Source organism: Scyliorhinus torazame, chromosome 4, assembly GCF_047496885.1.
Source record: "Scyliorhinus torazame isolate Kashiwa2021f chromosome 4, sScyTor2.1, whole genome shotgun sequence".
In the NCBI taxonomy this organism is placed as follows: Eukaryota; Metazoa; Chordata; class Chondrichthyes; order Carcharhiniformes; family Scyliorhinidae; genus Scyliorhinus; species Scyliorhinus torazame.
The window spans coordinates 89705645-89733045 of record NC_092710.1 but is presented as its reverse complement, the minus strand read 5'-3'; the positions used below and the strand labels follow the sequence as shown (position 1 = coordinate 89733045).

At 46.4% G+C, this 27401-nt stretch overlaps 1 protein-coding gene across 5 annotated transcripts in view; it reads right to left on the bottom strand.

Moving 5' to 3' along the window:
- rims1a (regulating synaptic membrane exocytosis 1a) overlaps nt 1-27401 on the bottom strand; it is a 1446068-nt gene that overhangs the window by 93561 nt on the left and 1325106 nt on the right. For all 5 annotated transcript variants that reach the window (XM_072498344.1, XM_072498345.1, XM_072498346.1 and 2 more), the window contains one exon: nt 1734-1872. In XM_072498344.1, the coding sequence (XP_072354445.1) occupies nt 1734-1872 (139 nt within the window). The remainder of the gene's footprint in view (nt 1-1733; nt 1873-27401) is intronic.

Below are 27401 nucleotides of genomic sequence, written 5' to 3'. Positions count from 1 at the left end.
CTCTCACTCCCTGTTCTTCCCCCATTTGTACAGACTCTCACTCTCTGTTTTTCTCCCGTTGTACAGACTCTCACTCCCTGTTCCTCGCACACTATTTGTACAGTCTCTCACTGCCTGTTCTTCCCCCATTTGTACAGACTCTCACTCCCTGTTCTTCCCCCATTAGTACAGACTCTCACTCCCTGTTCTTCCCCCATTAGTACAGACTCTCACTCCCCGTTCTTCCCCCATTAGTACAGACTCTCACTCCCTGTTCTTCCCCCATTTGTACAGACTCTCAGTCTCTGTTTTTCTCCCGTTGTACAGACTCTCACTCCCTGTTCCTCCCCCACTATTTGTCCAGATGCTGACTCTGTTTTTCTCCCGTTGTACAGACTCTCACTCCCTGTTCCTCGCACACTATTTATACAGACGCTCACTCCCTGTTCTTCCCCCATTAGTACAGACTCTCACTCCCTGTTCTTCCCCCATTTATACAGACTCTCACTCCCTGTTTTTCTCCCGTTTGTACAGACACCCACTCCCTGTTCTCCACTATTTGTACAGACACCCACTCCCTGTTCCTCCCCCACTATATGTACAGGCACCCACTCCCTGTTGTTCCCCCATCTCAGGTCACACAAGCTGTTTTTTAAAGAACTGTTTCGTCATATTGGGTCTTGTTCTTTTGTCAACCACCTCAAATGTGTCCTTTGGTTACCTGATCCTTCTGTCACTGTGTGGTAGTATGTATTGGGGGTCATGTGGGACTGGAAGCCCTAATGTCATTGGCTGACAGATCCCGGGTCCTGGTTGGCCGTTGACCTCATACTCCGCCCTGAAGGCGAAGTATAAGAAGCCGGTGCCTTCCCCCGCAGGCCAGCTTACTATCGGGCTGCTGGGGAACAGACACGCTTAATAAAGCCTCATCGACTTCACTCTATTCATCTCACGGAGTCTTTGTGCGCTACACACTGCAAGACAGTTTATCCCAAAAGAATAGTGGTGCTAAAACTACCTCCTGGGGAACACCCTCCTGTTTTAAGTGCAACCGCCCACTACTACTCTCTACTTTCTGTCCCTTAGCCAATCTTATCTCACTGTCCTGGGAATCTCATGGGCTTAAATTTTTTATCAAATCTATTATGTGGCACATTATCAAGTGTGTTCAGACAATCCATATACACATCAGCTACCTGAGCTGTCTTGTTACTTAAAATCAAAACCGTTTACAATTGTTACAGCACATTTGCTCTGTCATACTTGTTGCATCATTTTGCTAGAGCACCTCAGCTAGTCCCACTCCCCCGTCTTTTTCCCACAGCCCTGCATGGTTTTTCTCTTCAGATAGCGATCCAATTCTGATTGATTCTGCTCCCACCACACTGAGATTAATCCTAACTACTCACTGCATTAAAAAGCTCATGTTGCCCATTTCGTCTTTGCAAAGCACCTTTAATCAGGGTCTTTGATCAAAGAACTCAATCAAGTTCGTCAAACATGATTTATCTTCAATGAATATACACTGACATTCATTTGCTACCCTTTTTTTTCCAAACGCCAATTCATTTTGTTTCTTCTGACATTAGAGTGACATTAGGTCCCAGGTTTCACTGCTTTTTGTTAAATCATATTCCTAGATTATTCAGAAACTGGAGATTTTGGTGATGGATATCCTATAAGCCAGGGTCAGTCATTGTGGATTCAATTGACAAGGAGCATACCCATGCAGTTCAGCACAGCAGTGTACTTACTTCCCCTCTGAACTGTAGCTGTTCATGCTCCCATCAGTGGATTCCCGGCTGGCTTGTCGAGTCATACGTCGCATTTCCACTGCCATGCCAGTCTCTGTGCTTCTTTGGATGGTATTTTTGGATTTCCTCCCGCCAGCTTCTGTGAACAAACAGAACTTTGAAATATCTGAGCAACATTTCAGTATCTGGTTGATCCAATAACAGTAATAAAAACAGAACTTTGAAATATCTGAGCAACATTTCAGTATCTGGTTGATCCAATAACAGTAATAAAAATGAGGTGGTGCAGTGCCAGGGACCCGGGTTCAATTCCAGCCTTGGGTGACTGTGTGGAGTTTGCACACTCTCCTCGTGTCTGCGTGGGCTTCCGGTTTCCTCCCACACTTCAAAGATGTAAAGGTTTGGTGGATTGGCCATGATAAATTGCTTCTTATTGTCCAACAGTTAGGTGGGGTTGCGGGGGAGTGGGCCTGGGTATGGTGCTCTTTCAGAGGGTCGTTGCAGACTCAATGGGCCGAATGGCCTCCTTCTGCACTGCAAGGATTCTATGAAAAGATCTTTGGTGAGCCAACCGCTGCTTCGTACATAGAACATAGAAAAATACAGCACAGAACAGGCCCTTCGGCCCACGATGTTGTGCCGAATCTTTGTCCTAGATTAATCATAGATTATCATTGAATTTACAGTGCAGGAGGCCATTCGGCCCATTGAGTCTGCGCCGGCTCTTGGTAAGAGCACCCTACCCAAAGTCAACACTAAGGGCAATTGTGGACACTAAGGGCAATTTATCATGGCCAATCCACCTAACCTGCACATCTTTGGACTGTGGGAGGAAACCGGAGCACCCGGAGGAAACCCACGCAGACACGGGGAGGATGTGCAGACTCCGCACAGACAGTGACCCAAGCCGGAATCGAACCTGGGACCCTGGAGCTGTGAAGCAATTGTGCTATCCACAATGCTACCGTGCTGCTCTTAAGAACAAATAAATCTACACTATATCATTTTACCGTAATCCATGTACCTATCCAATAGCTGCTTGAAGGTCCCTAATGTTTCCGACTCAACTACTTCCACAGGCAGTACATTCCATGCCCCACTACTCTCTGGGTAAAGAACCTACCTCTGACATCCCCCCTATATCTTCCACCATTCACCTTAAATTTATGTCCCCTTGTAATGGTTTGTTCCACCCGGGGAAAAAGTCTCTGACTGCCTACTCTATCTATTCCCCTGATCATCTTATAAACCTCTATCAAGTCACCCCTCATCCTTTTCCGTTCTAATGAGAAAAGGCCTAGCACCCTCAACCTTTCTTCGTAAGACCTACTCTCAATTCCAGGCAACATCCTGGTAAATCTCCTTTGCACCTTTTCCAAAGCTTCCACATCCTTCCTGAAATGAGGTGACCAGAACTGCACACAGTACTCCAAATGTGGCGTTACCAAAGTTTTGTACAGCTGCATCATCACCTCACGGCTCTTAAATTCAATCCCTCTGTTAATGAACGCTAGCACACCATAGGCCTTCTTCACAGCTCTATCCACTTGAGTGGCAACTTTCAAAGATGTATGAACAAAGACCCCAAGATCTCTCTGCTCCTCCACATTGCCAAGAACTCTACCGTTAACCCTGTATTCCGCATTCATATTTGTCCTTCCAAAATGGACAACCTCACACTTTTCAGGGTTAAACTCCATCTGCCACTTCTCAGCCCAGCTCTGCATCCTATCTATGTCTCTTTGCAGCCGACAACAGCCCTCCTCACTATCCACAACTCCACCAATCTTTGTATCGTCTGCAAATTTACTGACCCACCCTTCAACTCCCTCATCCAAGTCATTCCTGAAAATCACAAACAGCAGAGGACCCAGAACCGATCCCTGCAGGACGCCACTGGTAACTGGGATCCAGGCTGAATATTTGCCATCCACCACCACTCTCTGACTTCTATCGGTTAGCCAGTTCGTAATCCAACTGGCCAAATTTCCCACTATCCCATGCCTCCTTACTTTCTGCATAAGCCTACCATGGGGAACCTTATCAAATGCCTTACTAAAATCCATGTACACTACATCCACTGCTTTACCTTCATCCACATGCTTGGTCACCTCCTCAAAGAATTCAATAAGACTTGTAAGGCAAGGCCTACCCCTCACAAATCCGTGCTGACTATCCCTAATCAAGCAGTGTCTTTCCAGATGCTCAGAAATCCTATCCTTTCCATGACCTTGCGTACCACCGAATTAAGACTAACTGGCCTGTAATTCCCAGGGTTATCCCTAGTCCCATTTTTGAACAGGGGCACGACATTCGCCACTCTCCAATCCCCTGGTACCACCCCTGTTGACAGTGAGGACGAAAAGATCATTGCCAACGGCTCTGCAATTTCATCTCTTGCTTCCCATAGAATCCTTGGATATATCCCGTCAGGCCCGGGGGACTTGTCTATCCTCAGGTTTTTCAAAATGCCCAACACATCTTCCTTCCTAACAAGTATTTCCTCGAGCTTACCAATCTGTTTCACACTGTCCTCTCCAACAATATGGCCCCTCACATTCGTAAATACAGAAGAAAAGTACTCGTTCAAGACCTCTCCTATCTCTTCAGACTCAATACACAATCTACCGCTACTGTCCTTGATCGGACCTACCCTCGCTCTAGTCATTCTCATATTTCTCACATATGTGTAAAAGGCCTTGGGGTTTTCCTTGAGCCTACCCGCCAAAGATTGTTCATGCCCTCTCTTAGCTCTCCTAATCCCTTTCTTCAGTTCCCTCCTGGCTATCTTGTATCCCTCCAACACCCTGTCTGAACCTTGTTTCCTCAGCCTTACATAAGTCTCCTTTTTCCTCTTAACAAGACATTCAACCTCTCTTGTCAACCATGGTTCCCTCACTCGACCATCTCTTCCCTGCCTGACAGGGACATAGATATCAAGGACACGTAGTACCTGTTCCTTGAACAAGTTCCACATTTCACTTGTGTCCTTCCCTGAGAGCCTATGTTCCCAACTTATGCACTTCAATTCTTGTCTGACAACATCGTATTTACCCTTCCCCCAATTGGAAACCTTGCCCTGTTGCACGCACTTATCCTTCTCCATTACTAATGTGAAAGTCACAGAATTGTGGTCACTATCTCCAAAATGCTCCCCCACTAACAAATCTATCACTTGCCCTGGTTCATTACCAAGTACTAAATCCAATATTGCCCCTCCTCTGGTCAGACAATCTACATACTGTGTTAGAAAAGCTTCCTGGACACACTGCACAAACACCACCCCATCCAAACTATTTGATCTAAAGAGTTTCCACATTTATTAAGCTAAATAGTTGCTACATTGTGAAATTTGAAGCCAAGTTCAGGCACCCTGTTGCAAAAACTCAGCTAAAATACTGCTAGCTGATAATCTACTTGTCTCAATTACTCTAACTTTATTTTTATTGTTACAATTTCACACTTCTCTTTTTGAGGTGCTGTGGTACAGTCCCACAGGCGTTGATATCCTGCGAGTACTTCAGCCACAAACTGATACTTTACATACAAACCAAGTCACTGAGAGCCAGGACTTCCTGCTCTAGAACTGAAGTTTCCACTCATTAACTCCAGCAATATGAGCGTAATCGGTGCAGAACAAACAAACCAAAGCAGAAATTTGGGGCAAATTCAATGAAAGTAACTTATGACTAAAACCACTGGGATTAGTATTACATACTGGTTTAAGATTCAAGTCGCCAAATCAGGGCTCGTCACAAAACTGGTCATGCCCCAAGTTCAACATTCTACTCTGATAGGCTCTTCAAATTCAGCGATTAGTTCCAAATCACTATTTGTTATCCTCAAGCCTGTAAGCTCCTCATCATCTAATATCTAGACTAATTTCCTTTTAAAATTATTTATGGAATTAGCTTCCACCATCTTGTCTGGTATTTCATTCCAGGCGAATAAGTTTCTCATCTCCATTCTAAATCAATTACTAATGATTTTCAACCTATGATCTCTGTTTATTGACCCAACTAGCAGAGGGAATAATCTACTCTATCGAAATCTATCATCTTGAACACCTTGATTTGGTCACCTCCTAACCTTCTCTTTTCAGAGAAGACAGCATGGTACCACAGAGGTTAGCACAGTTGCTTCACAGCGCCAGGGTCCCAGGTTCGATTCCTGGCTTGGGTTTCTATGTTCTAGTTATAAGGAGAGGCTGGGTAGACTGGGACTTTTTTCCCTGGAGTGTAGGAGGTTTAGGGGTGATCTTATAGAGATCTGTAAAATAATGACGGGCATAGATAAGGTAGATAGTCAACATTGTTTCCCAAAGGTAGGGGAGTCTAAAGCTATAGGGCATAAATTTAAGGTGAGAGGGGAGAGATACAAAAGAGTCCAGACGGGCACTTTTTTCACGCAGAGAGTGACTCGTGTCTAGAACGAGCTGCCAGAGGCAGTGGTAGCGGCAGGTACAATTTTGTCTTTTAAAAAGCATTTACACATTTATATGGGAAAGCTGGGTATAGAGAGTTATGGGCCAAATGCAGGCAATTGGGACTAGCTTAGTGGTAAAAACTGGGCGGCATGGACAAGTTGGGCCGATCTGTTCGCGGACATCGTTACCCTGGCCCTACTCCACTCTGAGGTCCCCACCTGCTTCAAGAAGACCACCATCATACCGGTGTCAAAGAAGAACCAGGCAACGTGCCTCAATGACTACCGTCCGGTGGTCCTGACATCAGTCGTAATGAAGTGCTTCGAGAGATTGGTCATGAAGCGTATCAACTCCATACTTCCAGAATGCCTTGATCCACTGCAATTTGCATATCACCGCAATCAGTCCACAGCAGATGCCATCTCCCTGGCCCTACACTCACCCCTAGAACATCTCAGAAACAAGGACTCCTACATCAGACTCCAGTTTATTGATTACATCTCTGCCTTCATAAGAATATAAGAACATAAGAACTAGAAGCAGGAGTAGGCCATCTGGCCCCTCGAGCCTGCTCCACCATTCAATGAGATCATGGCTGATCTTTTGCGGACTCAGCTCCACTTTCCGGCCCGAACACCATAACCCTTAATCCCTTTATTCTTCAAAAAACTATCTATCTTTATCTTAAAAACATTTAATGAAGGAGCCTCTGAAGGGGCTGTTTAGCACAGGGCTAAATCGCTGGCTTTGAAAGCAGACCAAGGCAGGCCAAGCATGGTTAGTTTCCCGTAACAGCCTCCCTGAACAGGCGCCGGAATGTGGTGACTAGGGGCTTTTCACAGTAACTTCATTTGAAGCCTACTTGTGACAATAAGCGCTTTTTATTTCATTTTCATTTCATTTCATTTCTACTGCTTCACTGGGCAAGGAACACCATAATCCCAGCCAAGCTCATATCAAAGCTCCAAAACCTAAGACTTGGCACCTCACTCTGCAACTGGATCTTCGACAATTAGTAAGAATAAACAACAGCACCTCCTCCACAATAGTCCTCAATACCGGGGCCCCGCAAGGCTGCATAATTAGCCCCCTACTATACTCCCTGTACACACACGATTGCGTGGCAAAATTCCAACTCCAACTACAAGTTTGCTGGCGAGACACCCATAGTGAGCCGGATCTCGAATAACGACAAGTCAGAATACACTGGAGGGAGATAGAGAACCTATTGGAGTGGTGCAACGACAACAATCTGTCCCTCAATGCCAGCAGAACTAAAGAGCTGGTCAGGAAGCAAAGTACTATACACACCCCTGTTAACATCAATGGGGCCGAGGTGGAGATGGTTAACAGCTTCAAATTCCTAGGGGTGCACATAACCAAAAATCTGTTCTGGTCCACCCACGTCAACGCGACCACCAAGAAAGCACAACAACACCTATATTTCCTCAGGAAACTAAGGAAATTCGGCATGTCCATATTAACTCTTACCAACATAGAAAGCATCCCATCGGGCTGCATCACAGCCTGGTATGGCAACTGCTCGGCCCAAAACTGCAAGAAACTTCAGAGAGTCGTGAACACAGACCAGTCCATCACATGAACCTGCCTCACATCCATTGACTCCATCTACACATCCCGCTGCCTGGGGAAAGCGGGCAGCATAACCAAAGACCCCACCCACCTGGCTTACTCACTCTTCCAACTTCTTCCAACGGGTAGGCATACAAAAGTCTGAGAACACGCATGAACAAATTCAAAAACAGCTTCTTCCCCGCTGTTACCAGACTCCTAAACGACCCTCTTATGGACTGACCTGATTAATACTACACTCCTGGATGCTTCACCCGATGTCGGTGTCTTTGTATTTACATTGTGTACCTTGTGTTGCCCTATTATGTATTTTCTTTTTATTTAATTTATTTTTCATGTGCTTATTGATCTGTTTGAGCTGTTCGCAAAAAAATACTTTGCACTGTACCTTGGTACATGTGACAATAAACAAATTCAACCATCCAACTTTCTATTGCTGCTTAATCTTGCCCGAATTCTCCTGGACATCCTGTGGGTTCTAGATTTGATTTTCCAACCCTTATTCTTGGTGGGAACATGTTTACTCTGAACACCTTGAATCTCCTCTTTGAATGTCTTCCACTGCTCTCAGACTGATTTACGTTCAAATAGCGTTTTCCAGTTTGCTTGTGTTAAATCACTCCTCAGTTTAGTAAAATTGCCCCAAATTCCTATTTTATCTTTGTCCTTTTCCATATTTATGTTAAAACTAACTGAATTATGAACACCATCACCTGGCTGTTCCCCACCAAGCCACTGATCATCCTGAATTGGAAATATATCACCGTTCTTTCACTGTCGCTGGGTTAAAACCCAGGAACCATCTAACAGCACTGTGGGTTTACCTACACCACATGGGCTGCAGCTGGTCATGCCTGAATTCTTCGAGGGCGAGTTACTGAGAGGGATGTGGTTTATTTGGACTTTCATAAGGCTTTTGTTAAGGTCCCACATCAGAGGTTAGTGTGTAAAATTAAAGTGCATGAGATTAGGGGCAGCGTATTGAGGTGAATGGAAAACTGGTTGGCAGACAGGAAACAAAGAGTAGGAATAAATAGGTATTTTTCCAAGTGGCAGGAAGTGACTAGTGAGGTACCGCAGGGATCGGTGCTACGACCCCAGCTATTTGCAATATATAGTAATGGTTTAGATGAGGGAACTAAATGTATAATCTTGAAATTTGCAGATGACACAAGCTGGGTGGGAGGTTGAGCTGTGAGGAGGATGCAGAGATGCTTCAGTGTGATTTGGACAAGTTGAGTGAGTGGGCTAATGAATGGCAGATGTAGTATAATGTGGATAAATGTGAGGTTAACCATTTTGGTAGCCAAAACAAGGCAGATTTTTATCTGAATGGTTATAGATTTTTAAAAATTAATTTACAGGATGTGGCCTTCGCTGGTTATCCCAGAATTTATTGTCCATCTCTAGTTGCCCTTCAGAAGCTGGTGAGTTGCCTTCTTGAACCGCTGCAGTCCTTGAGGTATAGGTACACCTACTGTGCTGTTAGGGAGGGAGTTCCAGGTTGTTGCCCCAGCAATAGTGAAGGAACGCGATATATTTCCAAGCCAGGGTGGTGAGTGACTTGGAGGAGAACCTCCAGGCGGTGGGGTTCCCAGTTATCTGCTGCTCTTGTCCTTCTAGATGTTAGTGATCGTGAGTTTGGAAGGAAGCTTGGGGAGTTCCTGCAGTGCATCTTGTAGATGGTACACACTGTTGGTAGGTGGTGGAGTGCTTGAATGTTCATGGGGCAAACAAGTGGGCTGCTTTGTCCTGGATGGTGTTGAATTTCTTGAGTGTTGTTGGAGCTGCCCTCATCCAGGCAAGTGGAGTGCATTCCATTACACTCTTGACTTGTACAGATTGAGGGAGGGGAATGTAGACTGAGACCTGGGTGCCCACATACACCAGTTACTGAAAGTAAGCATGCAGGCACAGCAGGTGATAAAGAAGGCAAATGGTATGTTGGCCTTCATAGTGAGAGGATTCGAGTACAGGAGCAGGAATGTCTTGGTGAGATCACACCTGGAATATTGTGTGCAGTTTTGGTTTGAGGAAGGGTGTTCTTGCTATTATAGGGACTACAGCACAACTTTACCAGACTGATTCCTGGGGTGGCAGGACTGACGTACAAGGAGAGATTGAGTCGATTAGGATTGTAGGGCGGCACGTGGCACAGTGGTTAGCACTGAGACTATGTTCTATGTTCTACGGCGCTGAGGACCTGGGTTCGAATCGCGGCCCTGGGTCACTGTCCGTGTGGAGTTTGCACATTCTTCCCGTGACTGTGTGGGTTTCACCTCCACAACCCAAAGATGTCAGGTGAGGTGGATTGGCCGCACTAAATTTCCCCTTAATTGGAAAAAATTGGGTACTCAAGGATTGAATGAGAGGGGCGGGATCTCATAGAAAGCTATAAAATTCCAACAGGACCAGAGAAGATAGATGCAGGAAGGATGTTACTGGAGGTGGGTGTGTCCAGAACCAGGGGTCACAGTCTGAGGATATGGGGTAGACCATTTAGTGTTGAGATGAGGAGAAATGTCTTCACCCAGAGACTGGTGAGCCTGTGGAATCCATTACCACAGAAAGTAGTTGAGGTCAAAACATTGCATGTTTTCAAAAAGCAGTTAGATATAGAACTTTGGGCAGAGCGATCAAAGGATATGGGGGGGGGGGGGGAGGAGCAGGAATAGGTTACTGAGATGGATGATTAGGCATGATCATAATGAATGGTGGAGCAGGCTCGAAGGGCTGAATGACCTACTATTTCTCCTTTTTTATAGGATTTTGTGAAGCAGAGATGTTTCCCTGCTATTTGTACAAGTTGAGTGAGTGGGCAAATGCATGGCAGATGCAGCATAATGTGGATAAATGTGAATATAATCCGAACTGACTCAATCTCTCCTCATACATCAGCCCTACCATCCCAGGAATCTGCCTGGTAAGTCTTCACTGCAAGACCATCCTTTCTCAAATTAGGGACAGGCTGAGCCAGTGACAAGCACCATGAATGAATAAGAAATTCATCCCATGAATGAATAAACCTATGTCCCCTCGTACTTGACTCTCCTACCCTAGGAAAGAGCATCTGACTATCCACTCTGTTCATGCCACTCATAATCTTGTAGACCACTATCAGTCACCTCTCAACCTCTGTCGTTCCAATGAGAACAGACTGAGTTTATCTAACGTCTCCTCATAGCTAATGCCCTCCATATCAGGCAACATCATAGTAAACCGCTTCTGTACTCTGTCCAAAGCATCCACATCCTTCTGGTAGTGTGGCGACCAGAATTGTACACAATATTCCAAATGAGGCCCAACTAAGGTCCTGTACAACTGCAACATGACTTGCCAATTTGTATATTCAATACTGCGACCGATGAAGGCCAGCATGCCATAGGCCTTCTTGACCACCTTACCCACATGCGTTGCCACTTTCAGTGATCGGTGAACATGTACGTCCAGATCTCTCTGCCTGTCAGTACTCGCGGGAGTTCTACCATTTATTGTGTCATCCCTACATGCATTGGACGTTCCAAAGTGCATTACCTCACACTTGTCCGGATTAAACTCCATCTGCCATTTCTCTGCCCTGGACTCCAATCAGTTTAAATCCTGCAGTGTCCTCTGACAATCCTATCCACAGCTCCACCAATTTTTGTGTCATCTGCGAACTTATTAATCACATTTCTTCCAAATTTTCTTCCAAATCATTTATATACACCACAAACAACTGATCCCTGTGGAACGTCGCTAGTCACAGCCTTCTATTCAGAAAAGCACCGTTTTACTACTACCCTCTGTCTTCTGTGACTGAGCCAGCTCTCCTCTGATCCCATGCGACTTCACCTTTTGTAGCAGTCTACCATGAGGTAGTATGGTACAAAACGCTTTGACAAAGAGTCATCGGACTCGAAACATTAGCTCTTTTCTCTCCCTCCCAATGCTGCCAGACTTGCTGAGATTTTCCAGCATTTTCGCTTTCGTTTCAGATTCCAGCATCCGCAGTAATTTGCTTTTATCTACCTTGTCAAAGGCTTTACTGAAGTCCATGTATACAACATCTACTGCCTTTCCCTCATCTGTCATCTTTGTCACTTCCTCAAAAAACTCAATCAAATTAGTGAGGCACGACTTCTCCTTCACAAAACCATGCTGTCCATCCCTAATAAGTCCATTTGTTTCCAAATGTGAGTAAATCCTATCTCTAAGAATCTTTTCCAATAATTTCCCTACCATTGACGTAAGGTTCATCGATCTGTAATTCCCTGGATTATCCCTGCTGCCCTTCTTAAACAATAGAACAACATTGGCTGCTCTCCAGTCCTCTGGAACGTCACCTGTAGCCAATCAGGAGCTTTACTGTCAAAGATTACTGTCAATGCCCCAACAATTTCCTCCCTTGCCTCCCACATATTCTGGGGTAGATCCCATCAGGCCTTGGGGACTTAACTACTTGAATGTTTTTTAAGAGTTTTACTTTTCAAGTTTTTGTTTCCTCTGTCTTCCAGACTACGCATCTAATTTTCTGCAATCCATTTCTTATTTTGTCCCATCTGAGTTCACCCTCTGATTTCCATCTCCTACTAAACTAGCAAACTTCCCCAAAAGGATACCTGTCCCCGTCCTGTTAAGGTGCAAGCAGGCTTGTACTGGTCACAGATCCCTCAGCACATAGGAACATCGGACAGGAGAAAAGGGCAGGCTATTTGGTCCTGTTAGCCTATTCCACCTTTTAATAAGATCATGGCTGAACCGATCCCAATACCCCAAAAATTGAAAGCCCTCCCTCCTGCACCTACTCTCTATCATGATATGCAAACATGCAACCAATGAAAACTCAGAATAGGACACAACCAATGGGCAGTCAGGACACTCAGAGGTGGCATCACCACAAGGGGGCATGACATAAACACTATAAAAGGGATGAGGCACTCACACCCTGCCTCTTACCACAGACAGGCATCTAGAGAGTTAGACAGGGTTGATCAGCAACATCACACCCCAGCACGTGGCTTAGAGCAAGCTGGCACAGTTAGACTAAGTTACTACAGTTAGATTAGCAGAGAGTCAAACTCATTTGAGAACTGTGTTAATAGTTCAATAAACACGTTGAACTAATTTCAGAGTCTGGAGCATCCTTTAGTTAAGACTGCATCAAGTAGCAGCCTATGTTATCTGAAGCAGCATAACACAACACTCTCCAGCCACACTCATCTGCTCTAAGCTCTTGTTTCTATGCTCATTTGGTACTGGGAATAATCCAAGGACCACTACATTTAAAGTCCTATTTTTTAATGTCTTTCCTAACTCCTTAAACTCTGCCTCATCTCTTTTTACCTATGTCATTGTAACTAATATGGAATACGGCCTCTGGCTGGTCAGTCCGCCCCCCAGAATATTCTGCAACTGCTCAGTGACATCCATGACCCTGGTACCAGAGAAGCAACACATCATCCATGACTCACAACTGTGGCTGCAAAAACACCTATCTATTCCCCTAACAATCTATCACTTCTTACTATTGTTCTTCAGGTCCACCTCACACCCCACCTATACAGCTGAGCCACCCATGGTGCCATTGTCTTGGCTCTGGCTGAACCATTACCCTCATCAATATTCAGAACTGACTACAGATTGGAAAGTAGAATGAGCTCGGGGTTAGAAATAGACGCAGGAGTAGACCATTCAGCGTTTTGAGCCTCTAGTCTCCTGGACTCCCTCCGTGTTTCTTTTCTACTGTCTGGTGGTCACCCACTTCCTGTCTGCCTGTATACCCTTCTGCATCAGGGTGACCACATCTGTAAATCTGCTATGTGCACAGCTCTCATGAACGTACCACAGTGACGTGTAAAAAGGATTGAAGACTGGTGATGAAGTTGAAATCAAAACACAGAGTTTATTGACTTGTATTTATATGCTCTTTTGTAATTCAGTAAAAAAATTAAACTAATGAACAAATTAACTGCCCCTTAAAGGGGCACTGCAAGAAAAAGACTATACTTTGAAGGAAACTTATCAAAATGTTGATTCCGGGGCTGATTATATATTCCAACCTCTCCAGCGCCCACTGATCACAGAAGACCCGGCCACGGGAGGCCTCAAGCATACTGATGGATAATGGAAGCTGTCTCACCAGAGATACCAGAGCATGAACCTATATCCCATATTTATATTCTCTTTACAGATAAACCAAAAATCTATAAATTAAATGAATGAGAGGAGGTGACAGTCCTGGTGGGTCACTGTAGCATAAAATCAAATATCAAAAGGAAACTTACAAAATCAAATTAAAATGCTGTTCCTGGAGGTGAAGATGCAGAGCTACCTATTTACACTCAGGTGACCTGTGGCCTGGCCCGCGATCATGGCCCACCGATCCGCGGGCGGGCCTGTGCCGTGATGGCACTCTTTTTCTTCCGCCTTTGCCATGGTCTTCACTATGGCAGAGGCGGAAGAGACCCCCTCCCCTGTGCATGCGCGGGGATGACGTCAGCAACCGCCGATGCTCCCGCGCATGCGTCGCCCGGCGAAGACCTTTCGGCCCCGGCTGGCGTGGCGCCAAAGGCCTTTCTCACCAGCCAGCGGAGCGTAAACAATTCAGGCACGGGCCTAGCCCCTCAAGGTGAGGGCTTGGCCCCTAAAGGTGCGGAGACCTCCGCACATTTGGGGCGGCCCGCGCCGGAGTGGTTCCCGCCACTCCATTACGCCGGAACCCCCGCCCCGCCGGGTAGGGGAGAATCCCGCCCCTGAAGTGTGCTGGTAGACACCGCATGTTCCTTCTCCAAGGCCACCTGGCTGTGAATGTATCTATTGTAGAAGGCCAGACAGTCAAGTTGGACGGCCACCCACTGTCTGGATCAGTCGACCGAAGATTAGGAGCATGGGGCTGAAGTGCAATCAAAAGGTGAGGAGTCCCTTCAAATAGCCAAAGAAGGGCTGCAACCTTGGGCAAGCTACATAAACGTGGAACACAGACTCCCCCTGGCTGCAGGAACTGCATGCGGCCTGGGAGTCTGTGGACCACCTTTATCCCCTATCTATGCTCAAAGACAATTAATGCCCATCGCCTGTTCTCTTAACCCAAACAATATAGTGTAGTGATCTCTGTGTGTGCATGTACATAAGGGGTTAATGTGTAATCAGTAGCACCAGATGATCACGAGAGGGCCGGACCAACTTGGGTATAAAGACAACCACATTGGGTCTCTCTCGCTCTCTTTTGGATGGACTATGACAAGGGTAGGAGAATCAGATCAGTTCAGATGGTTAGTGTAGTTACTGTTAGATCTTGTCAATCTTATCACTAGTATCAATATTAAAGTAAAGAACTCATGCAATTATTGTTACAGTTACTCAATAAACCTTTTGTTACCACTGGACGAGTTTGAGTCTTCTTCATTGAGATTCAGAAGACCTCATCAGTAACCAGGGTTTGAGTAACACATATTACACTCCGTAGTATATCAAAACACACAGAGAAGTGTAATGAAAGATAATACAGGAGAGTAATAAAAGATATAGTTGACATGAATAAAGCGGAACAGTGTAATTCCATGGAATCCCCAAGTGCAGGAGGCCATTTGGCCCATTGAGTCTGCAGAGAGCCTGTGAAAGAACTACTGAGGCCCACTCCCCTGCAACCAAGCGCGTTGATCATGGCCAATCCACCTAATCCGCACATTGTTGGACTGTGGGAGGAAACCGGAGCACCCAGAGGAAACCCACACATGGAGGGCATGGAAACTCCACACAGACAGTCAGCCAAGGTGAGAATTGAACCCGGTCCCTGGTGCTTTGAGGCAGCAGTGCTAACCACTGTGCCACCATTTGTTAATTGACATTAACAAACCAGAACAATGTAATTGGTATTAACAATATGGAACAATGTAATTGAGGAGGCATTAACATGACAGCAGCTGCCTGCTCAGGAGCTGAAACATGGAAGTTCAAGTTGCTGCAACTGATGACAATTCCTGCACAAATAATTTTCCAAAACACGGCAAACATCCTCGAGTTCCTACATTGCACAGATAATGCACTTTTCAGGTTTACTTTATAACCTTGGCCCGTAACTTCACCTCGGGTCAGCGACTTAAGTCACTGGTCCCCTGAATCTGCGCGGCGGGACGACCCGGAGGCACGTTGGAAGTGTTCAAACACCCAGACAATGTTTTTTTCCTGCTTGAAGCCCTGCGCTGTGCAGGAACTGCTCAATGAAAAATGCAGGGACAACGCTAACTTGGACGACTTGCTCTGATGTTATGCGTGTTTCTACACCTTTAAATTTGCACTTTTATTTTTCAGTCTAGCAGAGGCGGGAGACATCGGGAGACATTGGGCCCGATTCTGCCCCACAATTTCTAAAATCATTTGTAGTGGGTTTTTCAGGGAGTTTCCCGCCGGCCCTGCCGCCGGGTTCCCCACCGCTAGTCAATGACACTTAGTCACTTTTTTGAGCCCTGGGAAGTTTCTCACTGGTTTAGTCCACATTGAGCTGAACTCAGAAATCGAGCCACCATTTTGAAAGTGGGTGATCTCTAAGTGAGCTTGTGCCCCCCACCCCTCCCCCACCCATAGACAACGTTACCCCCCACTACTACCACACACATGGACACTCCGCAAGTGAAGGCATCCTGCTATGGTGTCCGTGGGGGTCACCCCTCTTCAGCCCAGTCACCCTTCAAAGCCTTCTTACAGCCTTCCCTTCCAGGAACCCCACCCAACACCCTCCCAACATTCCGGAGCCCCCTACGTGCTTGCCTGCACTTTTTCACCCTTCAAACCCTCCCTCTACCCTCTTTAATGAGCAAGACCCACCTTGCCCTCTGACCCTTGACACTGGGCTGAGAGGTGGCAAATGGAGTTTAATGTAGAGAAGTGTGAGGTGATTCACTTTGGAAGGAATAACAGGAATGCGGAATATTTGGCTCATGGTAAAGTTCTTGGAAGTGTGGATGAGCAGAGGGATCTAGGTGTCCATGTACATAGATCCCTGAAAGTTGCCACCCAGGTTGATAGGGTTGTGAAGAAGGCCTATGGAGTGTTGGCCTTTATTGGTAGAGGGATTGAGTTCCGGAGTCAGGTGGTCATGTTGCAGCTGTACAAAACTCTGGTACGGCCGCATTTGGAGTATTGCGTACAGTTCTGGTCACCGCATTATAGGAAGGACGTGGAGGCTTTGGAGCGGGTGCAGAGGAGATTTACCAGGATGTTGCCTGGTATGGAGGGAAAATCTTATGAGGAAAGGTTGATGGACTTGAGGTTGTTTTCGTTGGAGAGAAGAAGGTTAAGAGGAGACTTAATAGAGGCATACAAAATGATCTGGGGGTTAGATAGGGTGGACAGTGAGAGCCTTCTCCCGCGGATGGAAATGGCTGGCACGAGGGGACATAACTTTAAACTGAGGGGTAATAGATATAGGACAGAGGTCAGAGGTAGGTTCTTTACGCAAAGAGTAGTGAGGCCGTGGAATGCCCTACCTGCTACAGTAGTGAACTCGCCAACATTGAGAGCATTTAAAAGTTTATTGGATAAACATATGGATGATAATGGCATAGTGTAGGTTAGATGGCTTTTGTTTCGGTGCAACATCGTGGGCCGAAGGGCCTGTACTGCGCTGTATTGTTCTATGTTCTATGTTCTAGATGTTACCAGGACAGTGACATCAAAAAGCCCTGGGGCGCTTTTAAAATCTTATGACCATAATCTAAATTAAAACATACGGACACTTTTAAACATGCCACACGTAAAATTATATAATAATATAATGCAGATTTCACAGAATCACACAGTGCAGAAGAGGCCCTTCGGCCCATCGAATCTGCACTGACACATGACAAACACCCGACCTACCAACCTACTCCCATTTGCCAGCACTTGGTCCATAGCCTTGAATGTTATGACGTACCAAGTGCTCATTTTGAAGGATGTGAGGCAACCCACCTCTACCACCCTCCCTTGAACTTGTGTCCCCTTGTAACTGACCCTTCAACTCAGGGGAACAGCTGTTTTGCAGATTTAAAGCAAATAACCAAACCAAGTTCACTTATAAAGAATTACATTCAATCATTAAAAATAAAATAATTATTTTAAACGAATCAATAACAACAATGCCTGGATAAATGAAAGAGCAAAATAAAACTGTTAACAAAAACTTCTACATATCTTCAAAACACTTGTTAAATATTTTGCCTGTTGTTTTCAATGTAAATCTGCTGTTTAAATATCTGCCCTCAATGGGCATTCCCAACCTGGCCCTGTCATAAGGGGCTGGTGCTGACCTCTTCCTGCGCCGCACTGGAGTCTGCACAGACAGTCCCACTGGAAACCCGCAGCTGCCGCACCAAGGGGAAGGTTTATCGCATAATCCGGACGCAGGTAAGTACGCATTTTCCCCTTTTAAAATTGGCGGCCCATGGCTTCCCGCCACTAGCCGGACGTTACGGGCCCTTGTTACTGACTAATAAACCTTATAGTATCATAGAAAAGTTACAGAACAGAGGGAGGTCATTCAGCCCATCTTGTCCATGCCAGCCCAAAAACATGCTGGTGCCCTTTCTAATCCCACCTTCCTACACCCGGTCCAGTGGCCTGTAGTTTAGAGCACTTAAGGTGCAGATAGGTACCCTTTTAAAAGAGTTTGGGGTCTCTGCCTCCACCACCAACTCAGGCTGTGAATTCCACAATCCCACAACCTCTGTGTAAAAAGGTTCTTCCTCATGTTCCCTCTACAACTTCTGCCTCTTATCTTGAATCTATGTCCCCTGGTTCTAGAATTCTCCACCAAGAGAAACATTTTTATCCTGTCCACTCTATCTCTTCCCCTCTTAATTTTGCGCACCTCAATTAAGTCGCCCCTCAGCCTTCTTTGTTCTCAGGAAAATAACCCCAACCTGATAGAGGTCTACAAAATTATGAGGGGCATAGACAGAGTGGATAGTCAGAGGCTTTTCCCCAGGGTAGAGGGGTCAATTACCAGGGGGCATAGGTTTAAGGTGAGAGGGGCAAGGTTTAGAGGAGATGTACGAGGCAAGTTTTTTACGCAGAGGGTAGTGGGTGCCTGGAACTCGCTACCGGAGGAGGTGGTGGAAGCAGGGACGATAGTGACATTTAAGGGGCATCTTGACAAATACATGAATAGGATGGGAATAGAGGGATACGGACCCAGGAAGTGTAGAAGATTGTAGTTTAGTCGGGCAGCATGGTCGTCACGGGCTTGGAGGGCCGAAGGGCCTGTTCCTGTGCTGTACCTTTCTTTGTTCTTTGTTCTATCCAATCTCTCCTCATTGCCACATTTTTCTAGCCCTGACAACAATCTCCAGAACAATAACGTCCTTCCTCTAATGTGGTGACCAGAACTGCACACAACATTCCAGTTGTGGCCTCACCAGTATTTTATACAATTCCAACATGTATCCTTATCTTTATATTTTATACCTCTGCCAGTGAAGGAGAGCATTCCATATGCTTATCAGTGGACAAAACAGTGATGGTCAATTTTTCACATTGCTGGGTTTTGGCTGTGCTGGAATTGTTGGCTAGAGGTACAGCAAGTTCCTGAGCAATGGTCTTCAAAAATACTTCTGGAATATTGTCAGGGCCAGTAGCTTTTGCCTTTGGCCATTTCTTGATATCAGGTGAACTGAATTGAACTGGCTGAAGACTAGCATCTATGATGCTGGTAGCTTCCGGAGGAGGCCGCGATGGTTCACAATTCGGCACTTCCAGCAAAAGGTGGTTGCAAATGTTTCAGCCTCATCTTTTGCACTGATGTGATGGGCTCCTCCATTACTGAGGATGTGGATATTTGTGCAGCCTCTTTCTCCAGTAAGTTGCTTAATTGTCCACCACAATTCATGGCTAGATGTGGTAGGACTGCAGATCTTAGATCTCATTCATTGCTTAGCTCTGCCTATTGCTGCTTATGGTGTTTGGCACACAGGTGTCCTGTTTTGACGCTTCACCAGGTTGACACCTCATTTTTCAATGTGCGTACTGCTCCTGGCATCCACTCCTGCATGCTTCATTGAACCAGGGTTGATCTCCTGGCTTGGTGGTGATGACAGAGTTGGGGTTTAGGTTGGGGCATGAGGTTAGAGACTGTGGTTGAGTACAATTCTGCTGATGGCTCACAGCGTCTCCTGGATGCCCAGTCTTCAATTGCTAGATCTGTTCGAAGTCTATCCCATTTAGCACGGTGGTAGAACAAAGGACAAAGAAAAGTACAGCACAGGAACAGGCCCTTTGGCCCTCCAAGTCTGCGCCAACCATGCTGCCCGTCTAACCAAAACCTTCTACACTTCCGGCTCCGTATCCATCTATTCCCATGTATTTGACATGGTACCCCTTAAACGTCACTAGTGTACCAACTTCCACCGCCTCCTCTGACAGCGAGTTCTAGACATCCACTCCCCTCGCACCTTAAAGCTATGTGCCCTAGTAACTGACTCTTCCACCCTAGGAAAAAGCTCCTGACTATCTACTCTGACCATGCCCCTCATAGTTTTGTAGACTTTGATCAGGTCGCCCCTCAATTGATCAGGTCGGGCAGCACGGTAGCATAGTGGTTAGCAGAGTTGCTTCACAGCTCCAGGGTCCAGGTTCGATTCTCGGCTTGGGTCACTGTCTGTGTGGAGTCTGCATGTTCTCCCCGTGTGTGCGTGGGTTTCCTCCGGGTGCTCCGGTTTCCTCCCACAGTCCAAAGGTTAGTTAGATTGGCCATTCTAAATTGCTATTAGTGTCCAAAAAAAAGGTTAAGTAGGGTTACTGGATTACGGGGATAGGGTGGAGGTGTGGGGCTTAAGTAGGGCGATCTTTCCAAGGACCGGTGCAGACTCGATGGGCTGAATGGCCTCCTTCCGCACTGTAAATCCTATGAAATCTATGAAACCTCTGTCGTTCCTGCGAGAACAAACCAAATTTATCCAATCTCTCCTCATAGCTAACACAACATGATGGAATGTTTCCTCAATGTGAAGACGTGACTTTGCCTCCACAAGGACTGTGCGGTGGTCACCTCTACCGACACTTTCATGGACAGATACATCTGCAGCAGGCAGGTTGATGAGGTCCAGAATGTTTTTCCCTCTTGTTGGTTCCTTCACCATCTGTTGAAGTCCTAGTCTAGCAGCTATGTCCTTTAGGACCCGCAAACTCGGTCTGTGGTGGTGCCACTAAGTCACCCTTGGGGATGGACATTGAAGCCCCCACCCAAAGTCCATTCTGCACCTTGCCCACCCTCAGTGCTTCCTCCAAGTAGTGCTGAACATGGAGGACTACTGATTCATTAACTGAGGGTGATGAGATGTGGTAATCAGCAAGAGGCTTCCTTGCCCATGTTTAACCTGAAGCCATGAGGCTACTTTGGGTCCAGAGTCAATATTGAGGACTTCCAGGGCAACTCCCTCCCGACTGCATACAATTGTCCCGCCAGCTCTGATGGGTCTATCCTGCCAGTGGGACAGGACATACCCAGGAACTGTGATAGTGATGTCTGGAAAGTTATCTGTCAGTTATCTGTGAGTTAGCTCTCCCAATTTTGGTACAAGCTGCCAGATGTTTGGAAGGAGGACTTTGATGGGTCAACATTGGTTTTCCATAGCTGTGTCAGGTGCCTAGGTTGACACCGGTGGCCTGTCTTGTTTCATTCCTTTTAGTTTTCTTGTCATTCCTGTTTGTTTCCTTTATTCGGGCTAGAATTAGTAGTCACATGGAAAAATGTGGGTTGATTAGGAAGAGTTGGTATGGATTTCTAAAGGAAAAATTGCATTTAACTAACTTGCTGGATTTTTTTGAAGAGGTAACAGAAAAGGTCGATGAGGGTAATGCTGTTGATGTGGTGTACATGGACTTTCAGAAGACATTCTACTCAGTACCACACAACAGACTTGTGAGAAAAGTTACAGATCATGGAATAAAAGGGACAATAGCAACAGGGATACAAAATTGGCTGAATAATAAGAAACAAGGAGTAATTGTCAATGGATGTATTTTGGGCGAGAGAAAGGTTTGCAGTGGTGTTCCACTTTCAAGGTTTGTGACTGACACAAAACTCAGAATTGTTGTAAACTGTGAGAAGGACAGTGTAAAACTTCCAAAGGACATGGTGGCATGGACAGGTAGGTGGCATGGACAGGTAGGTGGCATGGACAGGTAGGTGGCATGGACAGGTAGGTGGCAGATGACGTTCAATGCAGGGAAATGTGAGGTGATGCATTTTGGTCGGAAAATCGTGGAGTGGCAGTATAAATATGGGTGAGGCTGCAGGTGCAGCGGGACCTGGGTGTATATGTGTATAGGTGTCAGGACAGACGGTGAGAGCAGTTAATAAAGCGTATTGATTTATTACGAGCACAGAGCACAAGAGCAAAGAGTTATGCTGAATTTATAACTGTCTGAATTTACCCACAGTCTGGGTGCCACACAATAGGGAAGATGTGAACACTTTGCAGAGAGTGCAGAAGAGAACAGTTCCAGGGATGAGAAACTTCAGTTATGTACATAAATTGGAGAGGTTGCGACTGCTCTCCTTGGAGAGAATAAGGCTAAGACGAGATTTGGAAGAGATGCTTAAAATAATGAGGGAGCTGGGCAAAGTATATAGGGAGAAATTGTTCGCACTCATAAAAGGATCAAAAACGAGATTCGAGGTGATTGGTAAGGTGAACAGTCAGAGTCAGAAGTTGCCCTGATATGGGTATACACGATCCGGGAGGGTGGCAAGTCGGAACCACAGGCACAGAGCCCCTCGCCGCCTGTGATATGGTACGAATTAAGTAATGGCATGATGGGAAAACTGGTCAATGGGAAGACTGGTCAAAAGGTTGGAGACAATACCAGAAAGGCTGAAACTACTCATTCCAGCTCCCCACGCCCAGGTAAAGAATGCTGCCCTAACCATTTTTCAGAGCAGTATGGCCATTGGCCATCATAAAGAACTGTTCCGTTTTAGAAATAGTCCTTTTTGCTCGCGAGGGGGAGTGCTTAAGGGTGGGTAGGTGACGCATTTGAGGTACAACAGATCCCAAAAAGCAGGATCCTGTCTAATCAATGGGGAGCCATGGATATGCTTTAGTGCCGCATATGAAATAGGTTCCATTATAGGCCGTACAATCATCAGCTGATGTCATCCAGGGGATTGGGGATGTCTGTCCCCATGAAATGTTAGAGGTTATATTCCATACCTTGGACCAATCACAGTTAAACATGCCTTTGTTGGATATGCCTGGTCCTTGCCAGTCAACAGTAAGGTTGCACCTACTTTGCCCCATTAACTTTCCTTTCCCTGATTTATTAAAACACCTTGAACATTATATGAGTGGACAGTAAGGGAGGGTGGAGTCAAGGCATGATTATAGGTAGGTTGATACGAAGCTGAAAATTTAGTCATGTCATAGCCAGCAGATCTCCATATGTCCATATCCAACCTCCCCCCCCCCACCCCCACCCCCCCGCCCTCCAGCACAGGGGCGGTCCCCCCTCCCCCCAGACCAGGCCCATTCCCCCGGGGGGATTCCCCCCGCCCTCCCCAAGTGCAGTAGTCCCAGTGCCCTCGGGCCAACTGCCCGTTTTCCAAAATGGCTACTCACCTCCTCCGATCCCACAACAGCCATTTTGCTAGCTTCACATTGTAAATAGGTATGAAACATAGAACATACAGTGCAGAAGGAGGCCATTGGGTCCATTGAGTCTGCACCGACCCACCCAAGCCCTCACTTCCACCCTATCCTCGTAACCCAATAACCCCTTCTAACCTTTTTGGTCACTAAGGGCAATTTATCATGGCCAATTCACCTAACCTGCACGTCTTTGGACTGTGGGTGGAAACCGGAGCACTCGGAGGAAACCCATGCAGACACAGGGAGAACGTGCAGATTCCGCACAGATAGTGACCTCGCAGGAATCGAACCTGGGACCCTGGCGCTGTGAAGCCACAGTGCTATCCACTTGAGCTACCATGCTGCCCACACGGTATGCACGGTGTGCTAAAAGTCCATGTGACTGCTTGCTGGGGAGCCGTTTAGATAACGGGAGGCCATTAGATAGGGGGCCTTTCCCGTTAATGGGATGAAGATTAGCCTTAATTGGTGATTATTAGTTTGTTGCCATGCAGCAATGTAGCCAATGGTGGCCGGCTGGTTAGATTGGAAACCAATCGGCGCCGAGCGTGGTTCCTGAATTTGGCCTTTCCTGCAATCTAACCGACCCACTCGGATTCACACCCGGCGCAGCCATTAGATCGTGCCCGTGATTTGAGAGAAAACGTTTTCACACAATAAGTGGTTGGGGTTTGGAATGCTCTGCCTGCCAGTGTGGTGGAGGCAAGTTCAAGCAAAGCATTCAGAGGGCATTAGATGAGTCATGGTGCTCGTTTGGAGAGCCGGTGCAGACATGGTGACCAAGTGGCCTCCTTCTGCACTGTAACAATTCTGTCATTCTAAGCTGGTCACAGACATGAATTTACAAACGATGAGTTATGTTGAACTAACATTAGGGCAGCACGATGGCGCAGTGGTTAGCCTGCTGCCCAGGTTCCAGGTTCGATCCCGGCTCTGGGTCACTGTACGTGTGGAGTTTGCACATTCTCCCCGTGTTTGCGTGGGTTTCGCCCCCACAACCCAAAGATGTGCAGGGTAGGTGGATTGGCCACGATAAATTGCCCCATAATTGGAAAACAAAAAATGAATTGGGCACTCTAAATTTTAAAAATTGTTGAACTAGCTTTGTTGAATTGTTTGTAGATACCACTAATTTTCTAGATAAGGGACAACTTGAGGATGTTAGTAAGACGGTGTGAAACAGAGAGTTGTAATAATGGTTATTTATTCCAATTGCTGCAACGACTAGTGATACCCCGGGGAACACAACTGTATTTCACTGTATTCATCAATGACTTAGATGAAGGAATAGAGAGCTTTATTTTCAATTGTGCTGACAAAACATGACTTGTGGCAGCGTAAATAGTGCAGTTAAGAGCACACAATCATAAAGGGACATAGATGAAGTGACTGGACAAACCTGTTACAGGTGGACGTTGAGCAGGGTGGGGGGTGGTGTGGGGGGGGGTTGCCAGTGGGTGGTGACAGGAGAGGTAGTCATCCACTTTGGACCCAGGGAAGGTAGTTTAGAATATTTCCTAAATGGTGAGAAACCAGTGGAGGAGCAGAGATTAAGTTCAGAAATCATTAAAGATTGGTGAACAAGTACAAAAAATTATTCAAAAGAATAATGCAATATCAGCCTTAATTTGTATAATCTCTCCTCATAATTTAACCCCTGTAGTCCAGGTATCATTTTTGTAAACCTACGTTGCACTCCCTCCAAGGCCATAATATCCTTCCTAAAGTGTGGTGTCCAGATCTGCTCACAGTGCTCCAAGTGGGGGCTAACCAGGGTTTTGTATAGCTGCAGCATAACCTCTGCATCCTTATGCTCCAGTCCTCAAGATATGAAGGCTAGCATTTCACAAGCCATTTTGATTACTCCCTGTACTTGCTTGTGGTATTTTAAAGATCTATGCATTTGAACCCCAGGTCTCTTTGGATATCCACTGAATTTAGCTTCATACCATCGAGAAAGTACCATGATTTTTGGTCCAAAGTAGATAACCTCACACTTGCTTACATTGAGCACGATCCAACTGCCACGCAGCACCTGAAAAGCCGCTAACCGCAGCGCAGTGTGGTCGTTGAAAGCCAGGAGACCCCGCGCCCGGGATCTAGCTGCCTTGACACGCCTCGCGAGATTCAACTCAATCTCTTGCATGTTGTGATTTGAATCCTGCCCACAGCGGGCAGGATCACCTTTCAACAAATTTTAGCAGTAAGTCTCACTCTAATCTGTAGATTCCTGATGTACCTGAGGCTTTGGGATTCAACCCCACTCCTTTGCCTCAGGGACCTCGGGTGAGTGCCATTCAGCACTGGTCTCCACAAACTGGAACCAGGTGGAACGGCACTCGCGGAGGGTCTCTCAAGGGTTTGGAGGCCCCCAGTTGCATGCACTTTGGGCAGTGTGGCACTGGTAGTGCCATCTGGGTATCCTGGCAGTGCCAGCCTGGCACCCTGGACTGTACCTGGGTGCCAGCCTGGCACTGCTGTGACCAGGTGGCACTGCCAGCTGGCATATTCTTTGCACTTGCGATTGGGCCGGGGTTGTCAGGCATGGGTGTTGGAGGGATCAGGGACCCTCACATTTTGTCTTTGGAATGGGGGGATGGTCGGGGATTGTTTTGAGGGCGTTGGAGTTCAGGGCGACATTTAAAAATGACGTCCCAATCTCTCGCTACAATGGGGAGATCCAGCGGGCGGAGCTCCTCACTGTAAAATGGGGCTATGTGTGGCCTCAGCCACGCATTCTATGTTCACGCCCCTTATTCAACGCGAGTGCCGGAAACACGCTGTTAAACACACTCGCTGGGTGACTTTGAATCGTGCCCATTGAAATCCATCTGCCACAGAACTGTACTGCCCATTCACCTAATCTGTCAATATCTCTTTTCAATACTCTTTTCCCAAGGGTAGAGGAGTCTAGAACTAGAGGGCATAGGTTTAAGGTGAGAGGGGAGAGATGGTAAAGAGACCAGAGGGGAAATTTCTTCACACAGAGGGTGGTGAGCATCTGGAACGAGCTGCCAGAGGCAGTGGTAGAGGCGGGTACAATTTTGTCCTTTAAAAAACAGTTAGACAGTTACATGGGCAAGGTGGATATAGAGGGATATGAGCCAAATACAGGCAAGTGGGACTAGCTTAGTGATAGAAACTCGGTGGTATGGACAAACTGAGCCGAAGGGCCTGTTTCCATGCTGTAAACTTTACCACAAAACTATGTAAGTTTATGCTGCCATCTACAATGCCACCCAGCTTTGTGTCACCAACAAATTTAAACTTTTGTTATTAGTAGTACAAATAATAGCCCCGAGGCCGTGAAACAATCCCTGTTAAACATGTACCATGGACAAGCGCACACGCGGGGAGAGACAATATGATCAAACTATTAAAGGAATGTTGATGGTGGAAGGAAATGGGCAGGGATGTGGCCAAATTGTGCCAGCGATGCATACACTGCGCCCTAGGGGAACCAGGCTGTCTTTGCAAGATTAAATTGGGAAGTCAGCCATAGCCTTTACAGTCGTGGTAGGAAACATCTGAATTTGTAAATGGGCCACGAGAGTAGCCCAGGACTATGGGACAAAGGCACAGTGAGGATGCAGATGAGGAAGGATTGGAGATGATGCAAAAGATATAATACTAACTGAGCGCTGGAAGGCATTTCTTTATATCCACAGGATCCTATTGCTAACACGCTTTGCGGCCCCATTCCGTCTCTGGTTGCAACCACTGACATCGACCTCCTCGTTTTGGACCCAGACGGAACCGGACGTCGCTGACACAAAACCCAATGATTGCATGCATACTAATGTCACGTGGGTGCGTTGGAATGCTGTAAATGTAATAAGAGACGCAAGGGGAAGGAGTGATATAGGTTTTTATTATGACGGGACTCTATACCTTCCCGCGGGCAGATTATACGAATTACCTACAACTCCGAAATACCTAGGCCCTATATTAGTTGAGAACCCAGGATCAAGGGAGTTACATGTGATGAGGAAAGCTGGGAGTCAGGGCCCTTGTCCCCAGGCAAGATGACATTGTTTTTCAAAA